The 13,400-nt window shown below is 35.7% G+C and overlaps 1 protein-coding gene across 7 annotated transcripts in view; it reads right to left on the bottom strand.

Moving 5' to 3' along the window:
- Positions 1-2,842: 2,842 nt before the first annotated feature.
- DACH1 (dachshund family transcription factor 1) overlaps positions 2,843-13,400 on the bottom strand; it is a 369,496-nt gene continuing 358,938 nt past the window's right edge. For 4 of the 7 annotated variants that reach the window (XM_076362963.1, XM_076362970.1, XM_076363001.1 and 1 more), the window contains one exon: positions 2,843-5,605. In XM_076362963.1, the coding sequence (XP_076219078.1) occupies positions 5,568-5,605 (38 nt within the window). In that variant the 3' untranslated portion in view covers positions 2,843-5,567. Of the gene's footprint in view, positions 5,606-7,287; positions 7,327-13,400 lie in introns of those variants that run through there. The other 3 variants (XM_076362980.1, XM_076363018.1, XM_076362996.1) reach the window with 2 other exon arrangements.

Raw genomic sequence — 13,400 nt, 5'->3', positions numbered from 1 at the left:
CACTTTCTGTATCTTCTTTCACATCTTGCTGTTAATGCAGCTCATTCTTCTGGCCTCCTGATATGGAAGATCAAAAAGCTGTGAATCCTTAAACATGTCCCAGCAATTTCTATTCTAGATCTGATAACTCCTATTTATAGGATAAAATTTTGTTCCTTGCTAAACTGGATACAGAAAGCGTTACGCCTACAAGGGCATCATGTGTATAAGTTTTGTAGTTCTAGAACCATAAAAACCTGAGGTTGGAGGGGACCTGTGAAGGTCAACTCGGCTAACCTGGTTTAAACTGGGCAAAGTTAGATCTGGTTTCTCAGGGACTTGCTCACCTCAGGTTTGAAAATGTCCAAAGATGGAGATCCCAGAACTTCTCTGGGAAAACTGTTCTAGTGCTTCATCACTCTCATTTTGATTTTTTCCCCCTTATATCCTGTTGGAGTTTCCTTTGTTGCAACTGGTATCTGTTTCTTCTTGTCCTTTTGCTGTACGCAGCAAGATGAATCTGGCTCTGTCTTTATGATCCAAATTTAGAGGCTCAATTAACCAATTCACTGGACTATGACAACCATTGTTACTATAACTTGGATGAAGAAATCACGTTTATCCACAGATTATGTGCAAATTCTCCCAAATTGCATAGTAGTATTTGACCTTTGGATGAACATTGCAAAGCTTCCAAGTACTCTGGATGCCTGAATTTTTTTATTTCTAACTTGATTCCTTTTAAGAGCTTGAATTTCAGAAAGTCTTAGGGTTTTTTCCCTTTGAAAATGAAGCTTTTTACAGAAGAGGCTTCTGCTTGAAATGGTGTGATACTGACGATGGTGGAACCATCGTCATTGATCAGGGTGAGCTCCGGCTCAGCAAAGGCACACTAGTAAATTCCCCAGTATCTTGTGGATGACTTAGACAGCAGCTACTGAAGAAGTAAGTTTCACAGAACCGTTGAGCTAAGACATTTTATTTTATGAGAGGCATTGAAAATGTCTGACGTTTGGCCGACAAAACTAGAAGTACCTGTAATCAGCAGTCACGCTTGAAAATCTTGGCCTCAGGCTTTGTTTATTGGACAGTCTTGTGTCAAATAACATGTAAGCAAATAATAAATGAAACAATTTTCAAGAATTTATAGCACCTTCAACAAATAAAGAGGTTTACCTTTCAGGTCAAAACCCGACCTTAAATCTCTTTCCATAGAAAAAAAAAAAAAAAATTAAAACAACGTTCTTTCTCAGTTGAGTCTGTCAGTTCCTCAAGGATTTTCCTAAAACTTAAGGCATCTAGCTGCTGACTCCAAACTTCTTCAGGATCTGACCATAACCTACTACTAAGTTATAGGCAAGATACGTTTAGGGCGACCTCTTCTTGATTTTGACCTGAGCTTTGACAGAGATTAGTTTTACTTAGTTTTTTAATTAGTTTAATTAGTTTTACTAACAAGGAGTACCAACATCTGACTAGCTAGTGGCCCATCCAGCCTCAGCCCTGTTAAATCCCAGCTACTGTTAACTGATAAAACAATGATTTAGTAATGGAGGTAGGGTGGAACTTATGTGAGAGCAGGTTCCTTCCTGCTGAAAGAAACTATTTCCTGGGTTGCTTAAAAACACAGAGGTAGGTTGCTAGTCTGTGACTGTAGAGATAATTCAGTTTTGGGAGTGAGCTGGACTGAGAGATTAATGAGTTTATTTTTCCCTTACCTGCTTTAACTGTGCCAGAGCTTATAGCAGGGGAGCTGGCTACGGCATAGCTGGGACGCTTACTAACGTAGACATGCGGGACATCTTGATGCAGACGGAAGGAGGTTGTGATTGCTCTGTATACAGCTAGCCAAAATCCTAATCAACTAGCCAGCAACAACAACCTGCCGGAATCCAGGAAGCCTCACACTTGCAGACCCCAGGCCATCTAGGGATAACGAAATGGGCTGGTCCAAGAAAGCTAATCTCTTCTGCTTTCCCAGACAAGCCTGCTCCCTAATGAAAGCAGAAGCATTCACGCAGGTACAGTTCAGAAAGGAAGGGATGGAAAAGGAAGGGAAGAGAAGGGATGGGAAGGCAAGGCAAGCCAAGGCAGGGCAAGGCAGGGCAATAAGGGAGAACACTCAAAATCGATCATACATCTCTGACTTTTGAATTTTCTGTAAGCAAAAATATCTTACTTCCAGATTTGTTCTTAAATAACCATCTTTACCTTAAAAAAAATCACCTTTTTTCTTTTTTTGTCACAATAACACTTACAGATATGCTAAGCCAGAATTATTTCCTTCTCTAAATACCTGTTTAAATGTTTAAATACTTGCTGTTTGTTAAAAAAGTGTTAGGATACAAAAGTTTCTAAACATGTTTTATCAAGTGAAGGAGATCTGAGACAAAACCAACTGGATTACTCCTGCATTTTTGTAGTTAGGGGAATAATACGTTTTGTTCCATCAGTGTGTCCACTTTACATTATTCAGCACAAAGCTTTGTGAAATAAGAATCATGGGAATATCACAATATAAAAGAAAAAGTACAAATAACAGCTTCATAAACTGAGAAATGTACATAAATAAATCATGTAGATGGGGGCAGTTTGCTTAGCTGGCAAGAAAAAAAAATATGGAAAATCTGCTTGTTAAACAATAACCACAGAGTGTGCTTTTATGATGTTTTTCACCACAGTAATTCATATTAGAGATAGAAGCAGTTGCATGTTAAATAAAATCATTCAGCATTGTTCTCCTCACATTACAAAGAGCTGACTTATGTTGTTTTTAGATGCCTCCCATTAGAAAGTAAATATTCCTCTGATGTTATACATTTCAGAAAATTTAATAAAGATGAACTGTAAATAAAGTCACAGGGAGATTTCAGACAGTTTTATTAGCAGATTGTTGAAAAGAAAAGAAAATTAAATACAGTAACAGTAAACGTGGTTCTCACATTGAAACCAGGCTCAAATAACTAGGCTACCATAGAAAAATTTCCAATTCTTGCATTATGATGTAAAAACAGATTTTTGTACAGATTTTGTACAACAAAATTCGTAATAACCTTTTTTCATTTTTAGAAAACTTTAAATATATAGATAAAAATAGACAATTTTCATAGGTCCTACATGAAGATGAGTATGTTCTGTTCCAAGGGCTTGCATAGAGCGCAAATGTGGCTATAATATAGAACAACTAGACATTAATATCTTTAAGATTACAAAAGCATATAAACAATAACATGAGCACAACTTTTCTTCATAATCTATGCCAAAAAAAAAATCCAAATCAAAAACCAGAAACAAAATGCCAACCCAAAACCTGTATAACTAAAGAGGGGCAAAAATCAACTTACAGTAACATCTCATGGTCTGTAATATTTACACTGTTTTTAGCAAGATTCTTCTAAACATCCAGCTTATAAATTGGTTCCCCCTTATTCCTTAACATTTCCATTTATGTACCAAGCCAAACACTGAGGCATTCCCAAAGGTCTTGAAAGTATATACTGTAAAACTACTAAACCTACTTACAGGTGACTCTATGCAAGGAGCAGAGCAATGGTAGATGCTACTACATATTTCAGTTGTAGGCTTTTAATTCTCTTTCAGATATGAATGATTCAAAAGCTTGCCACAAGTCCATCTAACTTTACAGCTGTTAACCCTTTAAAGACTGCGTATGAAAAAACTGGAGTACAGAATCCCATATGTGTTCAAGCAACTATGAAAATTATGAAAGAATCGTGGTTAGAAAATAATGTCACTACAAAGTATTAGGTAACAATATTTAATGAAAAATATTGCTCAATATTTCTTTAAAAAAAATTACCGTGATGTGAACTTGTATATACATCTTTCTATTGTTAAAAAAGGATTGTGGTGGAGTAAATATGAACTGCACAAAATAAATGTGTACCAGTATTGCAAGGAAGACCTACAAACTATAGAAGCTCAGTGCTAGAGTTTACAAAACATTAGATTTTTTTTTTTTGACAAAATAATATTAATATCCAATCAGAACTATTTTTAAAGAAATATTTGCTTTAAGTTAGGCATCTTAGACATTTAAGGTTTTGATATGTTTCCATGTAATAAATAATATTTTATATGCATAAAACATTAGATGAAGAAAGCATAATCACAAAACTTACAGTAATAGCACTGATTCACAAAATCCGTCTTTAAAGGGGTAACCCAAAAGTACGCAAAGCAAAGAACATAACTTTTAGTAATGTAATAAGCACTGTGTTGCAGCTTACTTCCAGTTATCAGCACAAAGGTGAAAACACATATTGTAGCTTTCATAAAGACAGTGAAAGTAACACATAACCACCCATCCCTTAGACAAGGTGGGAGGGACAATAGACTTCAACTGTATCACTCAGTTCTACATGGAATTGGACTGATACATCAAGTGTTTGTTAGGTTTTCTTTTTTTAGCAACATTGACGTAATATGACATTAACATATAAAAATATTTCTGGCATTTTGACTTGCTGCTCAGCCACAGTCCATTCTTAAAAGTGCACTACTCAGGGCACTAACCAGGGCTCAATATACAAATAAAAGTGGCTGATACAGAATTCTGACTCGTTACCAGATGCTTAAGATCTCATTCAGTAATACTGTGACTCCAGGACAAATATTTACATGCCTGCATGCGTTAAAACTAGAAAGGTGTCTTTCTGACCAACAGGGTGACAAAACAATATTATCTAAAATTTTCATTTCCTAAACTCTAGATTTCTACTGCATACATAATACCTTCCTTGTGTGATTTGTGTTATATACTGTACATGTGACCAACAGTTTGATAAGAAGCAAAGTCTTTTATTTCATAAACCCCTGCCAGTTTACAATGAGAAATTATTACTCTTTTTATTGTATTTTTTTATTTTAGGAAAAGAGACTTTGTGAACAGTAAAACAGTTTGTTTACATTCAGCATTTCTTTTCACTTACACAAAATTCCATTTCACTTAATGTAGTCTAACATACATGTGTTGGTCTCTTGGAAAGCATGTGGAAAAAATGTCTTTAGAAGAAAACCCACAATCATAGTTTGAAAACTGAATGTGTCAAATTTTTTTTCTTTTACTTTTTTTTTTTAACTTTTTTTTTTAATAAGAATCCTCTTATGCCCTCTACAAGTTCACTTCTGAGCTGTCTTGCTGGTTTCGGTATGATATAACAGTCTGTATGTACGTGTACTTGGACACCGCTGGAAGGATCATTTGATGTGCTCAAATACAGAATCATCAGAGGAGGACAGAGTCTGCATTCCTTGAAAAAGGAAATAGCCTTGTTCTGACCCGCCTGTAATTTTGGATACAATAGTCCGGCGTAGAGACGCAGCTTTTCACTGTAAGAAGAGTGCTACTGTACATTTACAAACATTCTCTAGGTCTCCGGGTCGAGCCACAGGAGATAACCAAAGGAGGACACTCTTGCAGAATTCTTTACATTTTTGAAGAACATTGATATATGAAGTTGAGGAAGTTGCCTTGAAAACACTTTGTTTCCACAGAACTCCTTATGAGCCAATGTCTTACTGCAAAGTTCTTTACCGTAGCACAGGTATCTTCAGCAGGAAAAAATTCAATACATGACAGTAGTTTTCAAATAAAGTCTTCCATCTAAAATAGAAAAAAAAAAAAAGCTTTATATATTTATATCTGCAATGAATTGAAAAGAGGAAAAAACCCACAAGATTTAAAAACCTCAGCAGAAGTAGTAGTCCTCCCGTAAGTCTGTAAAATGCCACCTATGGTACTTTATGTTTAAAATAAAAAAATAATAAAACCTGAATATCACCATTGCAATTTCATCTGACAGTGGTCAAATTAACTCCGTTAAAAATTACACGCACTTTGCAAGTTGTGAATGCTGTAACACCTTCTAAAGCTTTAATATATGCTGCGCTCATATCAGTGCTAGGGCACTAGGAATGTAGGTGGAGCCTCTGTGCATGTGTTTTTACTGATATGCAAACTTAAGTGAATAGTGCTGAACAGCAATTATTTCCTTCATGGTTGCAGAGCAAAAATCTTCTTGCGTGCACTCGTTAGTACTCCCATCACTAAAGGCAGAGCTCATACTTTCTGATTTAGCTATGTTGTTAAATATACCATGTAATGTAACCATTGTGCATATTTGTAGCTATTTATATAGAACCCAGTATAGGATATTTAATCGGTATCAGTGAAGTATAGCCTCCTTCCCCCATAAATGAGATTAACTGAACAATTACTATGTTAAAGATGTAAGCACATCTCTCTCTACATTTTTTCCACCCAAGTGAGGAGCATATATTTAAGTGAGATGTGTGTGATGGAGAGGGAACACGAGAAACAACAAGCTCACCTAGCCAGTAACTGTTGATCTAGAAAAATTTGAAGATAACATTCTGCCATAACTTATTTTCACCTAATTTACAAATATAAACCAATTTTTTCTTCACTGGGGTCATGAACATCTTATATGCATCTACTCTCATAGCAATACAAAGATTTTTATTTTTTTTAAACAGGAAACAGACAGAAAAACTTCTTAGTTTTCTGTCCTGTAGGATAGAAAGTGTTGCTCCCTTGTGAGTAAAGCACATTATGAAGCATATTAATCCTCCATAGTGCATAATTACGAAACACTACTTATAATTTAGAATATAATGCATCTGGAATTACAAGCTGTATCTCAACTCTCGAAGTCTGCATGAAACCCTTCTTTTGGTCCAAGTGAAATCAACAAACATTTATAAGATTTCAGAGGTTTTTGGTTTTGTTTTGGTTTTCTTAGTCTAACCTTTTTATTCCAAATCAGTCTTTAAAATTCTTATTAGATATACAGGAAAACAATTGTGTGAGATATACCTATATAAATGAATGCTGACATTTTTGAAATGCTTGGCTATCATTGAAACGCGCGGCATCCCTTCCACAAGCTTACTGTAACTGTTGAGACAAAGACAAGTTTAACTTGAAAGCAGACAAATGTACATTTACATACAGCTGTAAAAATCCACCCCTTCTGCACACCCCTTTCCAATTTTTATTGTCTAGTTTCTACCAGAACTGCTGGGGAAAAAAGGAGATGGTAGAATGGCTCACTCTGTCACAGTGATTCTTATCTAGCGTCCCGCTGGTTTTCCTTTTCCACCACTAGTTTTCTTTTGCAAGCCTCTGCGGTGTACCACCTTTTGCTACTTTCTCCACTGCCTTCACATTTTCCTGCCCCTTTTCCCTACTTTTTAACGTTCCTAGATTTTTTTGGCAGAATAGATGATAACTTTCCCACCGCTTAGAGTGCTTCCACTCAGAACCAGTTCCACATTCTCTTTGCTCTTTACGGTCTTTGTGCGCTGAAGAGAGATAAAAAGAAATTGAGTAAGGCCTTTACTTAAAGACTTTTTATTTTTCTTTGATGCATGAAGAGCAACCAAAATGCTTATGGGAATTCAGGAGAGAAAGAAGGAACCTCTGAAATGGAGCTTGGTAAAACTGAAGGCCTGGTAAACCATCTCAAAAGCAAACCTGCATCAAGTACAGGATAGCCAGAGCTACTGCTGGCTATAGTTGCATATAATTCTCCCAAACATATTGAATAAGCACAGTAGACATTTACAGCACTAAAGCTGTCCGGATACCTCTGTAAGAGAATTACTCTGCATATATACCAGCACTTTGGCTATCCTGAATGCACACTTGCTAATGAGAGCTATGCATAATTCCCACACCTAAACATTAAGATAACCTACAGTCAGTAACTCGTATTTTATTTTACTATATTTGTCTCCATATACCTTTTAAAATAAAATATTTATTAGAACATATTCTCAATTAAAAATACAGCTGTAGGAAGCGGAATCCTTGTAGCAGCCAACAAAAGATGAACAATCTGCAGAGAACAGCAGTACATTTTCAAAAGTCAGCTCTATTTTACACTGCTTAAGGACCCAATCTGGCAGTGAAGTCAATAGGAGGTTTTTCACTTTTAATGGAAGGCACTATCAGATCCTGTATTCTGTATCCACAGACAATGAACAATAATAGAAATGGGCAGCTTTACAAAGCATCTTCCTTACAAAGTAAGAGGATATTTGTTTCTATAACTTAAAAACATTTATGATGGATATATACAAGCATAAATCTTCCTGTTCCTCAAATAACTATATGATGGACCATTAAAAGTGCAATTAAATCATCTGTATTGATAATGGACTTAAAATGCCGTATAGGAACTCAGCAGCCGATCTAATTTCATTGCTAGGCTTATTATAAAACAGATATATTCCCTATTAATGTCTTTGACTAATTCCCCCAACATATGGGAAAACGCAGCAAGCATTATACACATCAACTTTAAAATAAATCCTGCCATGTTATGATATAGATAAAGCAATTCCTTGATTAAGTAATACTTGGTAGGAGTTCAAAAGTTGCTAAGAACTGTAAAATATTTCCTTTATTTTCTCAAGATTAGTCATGAAAGAATGAGGTGCAAAATGAATATTCTTTTCTTTAGAACCTATAGTGCCAACACGGAAAAAAATCACAGTATCTGTGGAACTGCCCACCACCCTCTCAAATCATGAGTTTGGGAGAAGATGGAGAAATCATTTCTTTAGGCTTTATACTTTTCTTCCAGCATGCTCCTGTGTGTAGCTGAGAAGTTCAGGTAGCCACTCATGAAGAATGTACACCAGGCAAATAGCACTGCACTTCAGAAATATGAAGACTTCAAACTGTGCTAGGAAAAAAAGATGCAACTCACAGCTCTGCAGAGGAATGATAACCTCTGCACCACGATGTGGTGACCAAATACAATACCTATATCTGATTGCTGTCCCTTTTCCTTTTCAGACTCCTATTCCCTTCCTCCTAACCATTCCTCTCTTGATTCTCATTGTTCAGAGGTTCTTCCAAAATGACTGGAACTTCTCAATGTTGTTGCCAAAGTCACCTGAATCACTTCGCCTCTAGATGTAGCCAATGTTCCTATCTGAATACCAGTGGAGCATTACCACTGATAGGCCTTCATGATTTCAAGGTTAAAATCACAAGCAAAACCTACAAACCATGAGGGTGACCAGTGATCAGCAAATCAAGCAAGCTCATCCTTCGTAACTCAATGTGAAAATGCCACTACTCCTAAATCCCAAATCATGAGCATGCCTCTGCCTCCTGATCAACTTTTATTTAAGTTATATATGTGTGTTGCATTACTTTCTGTTGTTAACAAATGCAGAATTTGTCTATCTGCATAAAAACAATTTTATGTAAAACAAATATGGAATATACTATTCACACAAACATAGACATATGCACACAAACATATACTACACAAACACACGCACAGAGTGTTCTCTAAAAATGTTTACAACGTGGGAGTATATTTGTAGCCTACTGAAAATTGTTGATCTGTGGTAAAGTTTCCCAAATTTACATACTGTTATATACAATATAAATACATAAAACTTCCTTTCACTCTTAGGAAGTCAAGCAAAAACACAAACTGGGAAAATACTGCTAAATTTCTAAATAGAACTGTGCGTGATTAGCAGATTGTCATCTGTTTTAATTGCTCTTTTGCAAATGGCAGTGTTCAGCAAGATCACACAAGCTCACGCTAGTAACTCAAACTGAAAACACCACTACTAAATCTCATTTGTTTTTGTCTGTGGACTGATATGACAGAAATTCTAGCCAGAGTGAGGGAGTATTTTTTTTAGATCAACCCTCTTTAATTAAGACTCATTTTGAGGTTTTTGAATGAACATGCCCAAATAGTTAAAAGGTCATAAATGTTATAAAAACAAACAAATGGAACTGACATAAAAGTTTTCAATGCTGAAACAAATCATATGCCTTGAAATGCATTCCCACAGAGATGTCAGCTCGGGAATGATTCACACTAGTGTTCTGTGGGCAGCTTGTAGTATCTCTACGGGCCTAACATTTTCTGAGATAAAAACATAAACCCACTCAAATATTATTCCTATTAATATGCATCCTTGTAAAGTGATAAAAATCTACAATGAAATGTTAAGTTTGGTCTTAGGTTGCAAACTAAATAAATCATCCATTAGATGGTAATGCGTGTATTTCTGCCACTCAATGCAAGTCACACTGGGGTTGTTTGCCATCCAAACATATCGTATTTTAGTTTGTATTCTGAGAGCTGCTTTAAAAATAAACGTAACAACAGTGATCATTGTGACTATCATAAGAGCAGTCTTTGGTTTATGAAAATCTGCAAATCAGCATCAAAGGTGTGGTGTCACACCTGAATTCAGTCAATTGCTATCATAGAAAAGCCTACCGAGGAAAACTGTCCTCAGTAACAGGATAAAGCGTTTCCCATAGTTAAGAGCTTTGGGGAAAAAAACAACCAACCAACCAACCAGACAAAAAGATACGGTAGCATGTCACAGAGAGCTAATAAGAAAGAAACCCACAGAGCCCAGGTTAAATAGAAAAAAAAGGACAAAATAATGTATAAGAAGGAAAATGAATGATAAGATCAGAAATCTCAGTGGGCGCTTTGGAAAGTTAGGATGTCAAGGTTTGGATAATTTCTTATTAATTTATTATTAGTTGTTATTTTAACAACTGATCATAATTTGTGAGCTGTAGAATAGTAAATGCCAGCCCATGATTCAGGAACCGTTACATCAAAGTAGCCCCAATTTTAGTCACTGGAGTTCCTAACTACAGTTAATATAATTTTGTCAAATATGCACAGGCCAGTGATATAAGCTGATCTTCACTCAAAATGGGTCTTAAGGATATTTGAATGGTGAATCTATTCATCTCTTTGTGCTTTCAAAGTAAAGAACACCTACTTTAGGTTGATTTCTCTCTCATTAATAAGACGAACACAACTGAACAAGTGAGGATGGGAACTTTATTCCCAGCTCTGACTCTGAAATGATCTATGATTTCACTTTTCTGTTTTTCTGTTTTCTCTTTTAACCTTTCTCTCTTTCTTCCCCTTCTCTTTTCAGGTAACAGAGATTCCGTGCACCGATGGTTTCTCAGTCTGTTTTCTTGTCCCTAGCAAGGTACAGCTGAGATCTCTAAGGACTGTGTTAGCACAAATAATAAAAAAACCACCACCAAGAACAAAAAAAAAAAACCCCACATGCGCGTACTTATTTAATTGAAACTATAGGTTCTTGGCTCATAAAAAAACATTTGAAGGCCATCTCCACAGCTGGTGACCGAGCTGACCTGAGCTTAGACTCCTTTTTTAAAATCACGTTGCAACACAAAATCCCCAGGACTAGCCCATGTGCTCACTAAAGATAGCGGAGACTTCATACCGAATTTCAGGATATACACACTGTTGCCACACCCTACAGCCGTTAAAAACTGCTAACTTCAGTTCTAGCAAGTTGAGGCAATTATGAAGCACTTCTGATTCTCTGTACAAGATGGCGTGGCAAGTAAATGAAATAACCTGTAAGTTAGCGTAACACATATTTTGTAACGTAAGAATCATTACAGCTCTTTTCCTCAACATTTTATAAGCTAGAATATGAGTGAAAAATATTATGATCCACCCTCAGTCCAACAGATTAAAAGAAATAAAATATTTGTGACATTAAATGGGTCTACTTTTATCTAAATAAAAGAAAAGCTGCTCACTTGTGCTAAAGAACATAATAAATTGTGTTTCCTGTTAGGAAGTAGCTTTATTGAAAATGGCAGCTATTTTCTCAGAAGTTATTTCCAGGCACCTGTAATCTAATGAGGTTTGTCCCTTTCAAAGAACAGTTGTACGTGCATGCCCGAATGCACACAACCTCTTCAGCCCAGAGCTGATAAAAGCATCTGCAAGCCATAGCTCAAGCACATTTAAATTATATAACTGGTTGGTTTATTTGTTTTAATAAGATGGGGCAAATGTGAATCACAGTGTACTTCTAACCTTTCATTCAACCTGATGTTTTAATCATTTGGAGGAAGAGAAACAAAACAAAAGAAAGGGATGGCAAACAAATGGTAATGATTCATGTGATATTTGATAAGACAACAATGGGAAGTCAAAATAAAAGCAAGCATATTGTCACAGATGGAAGGGATCTTAGTCAAATTGTAACCCTTCTTCGAAAAACTTAAAGGAAGCAGCTAATTAAGGATGAAATCTATTTTTGTATACTCTTCATATATTTTATTCAAAGTCGAGACAAAAGAGGATTTATTTTCCACCGAAGCAGGAAGATAAAAATGGGAGTCCAACTTTTTAATCATGGGAAAATCATTTATGATGAGGTTGATTCTTTTCCAGTTTGCAGAGTTCGAATGAGAACATAAACCCCAGCCTTTGTAAAATGCAGTCATGAAATCAGCTGAACGTAACTTTCCGTAATTTTCCTTATAAAATGCAAAACAATACATTGTGAGGGGAGAAGACTCCTCCCAGTGTACGAGGTTAAGCAGAACGCTGAGGCTTTACAACTCACCACTGAAAAGGAGTGACAGAGGGATCTATACGGTCCTAACATTGTTACTGATAGCAAAAGTAGATCATGTATTGAGGAACATGGATGGATCTGCTGCCCTCTTCCCAAGCAGAATTAGAGCAGAGTACAGGAGATGTGGGAAAGCAGGCTCAACTGTTGAGGCTTTGAAATTTGAGCAATTTGTTCTTTAAAAAAAGTGCTTATCCAGTTTTTATGCAAAGATGGGTGATTTCACACTACATGTTCAATAAACTCATGCAAATATGAAGTATGTAAACATATTTGGCCAAACACTATCCTAGTTTGCCCTTTGTATAACACCAATAAATTAGTTTCAAATTTGCATATTGTTATTAATCATACACCTTTCATTTATCTACTTAACATTCATGTACAAATATATTTGTGTTAATACTCAGTGCAAATGTTCAGGAGACTGAGATGTTCATGTCTTTCTTTTTAAAATAATAATTTATACTTAGGAGATTTTAATTCTACATCTGAGTTTCCAGACATAAAACTAAAACATGGATGTATAAAAAAAGAGTGTCTAAACACCTTTTTTGCTGTTATTTTAACTATTGAACTGTCAGGATCTTCTTTCAGTAGTTTTATCATGTGTTTTAATCATGAATATATGTTTTCATTATATCACTGAATACCGTGGGAGCAAGCTAAAGGTCAGCAATCTGGTCTTTAGTAAACTAACAAAGCGATGGACTACCTGAATATGTCACCTTCTATTATTTAAAGATCATATAGAACACACAGAGCTTGCCATTTTGAGCACTGAAAAGATTGAACTGGCAAGGTGAGAAATTCTTTGAAAGAAATAGATTTAAAAAAAAATCACACTATCTCTTATTGTTGCCTTATGAACTTAGCAACCCTTTTTCTATTTGTATAAACAGAACAAAAGCACATCCAAAGAAAGACAACAGAACCGATTACTTACAAGCACTGAACCT

The sequence above is a fragment of the Aptenodytes patagonicus genome, chromosome 1 (assembly GCF_965638725.1).
Source record: "Aptenodytes patagonicus chromosome 1, bAptPat1.pri.cur, whole genome shotgun sequence".
NCBI lineage: Eukaryota > Metazoa > Chordata > Aves > Sphenisciformes > Spheniscidae > Aptenodytes > Aptenodytes patagonicus.
The sequence above is the reverse complement of the archived record's forward strand: the minus strand, read 5'-3'. Positions and strand labels throughout refer to the sequence as shown.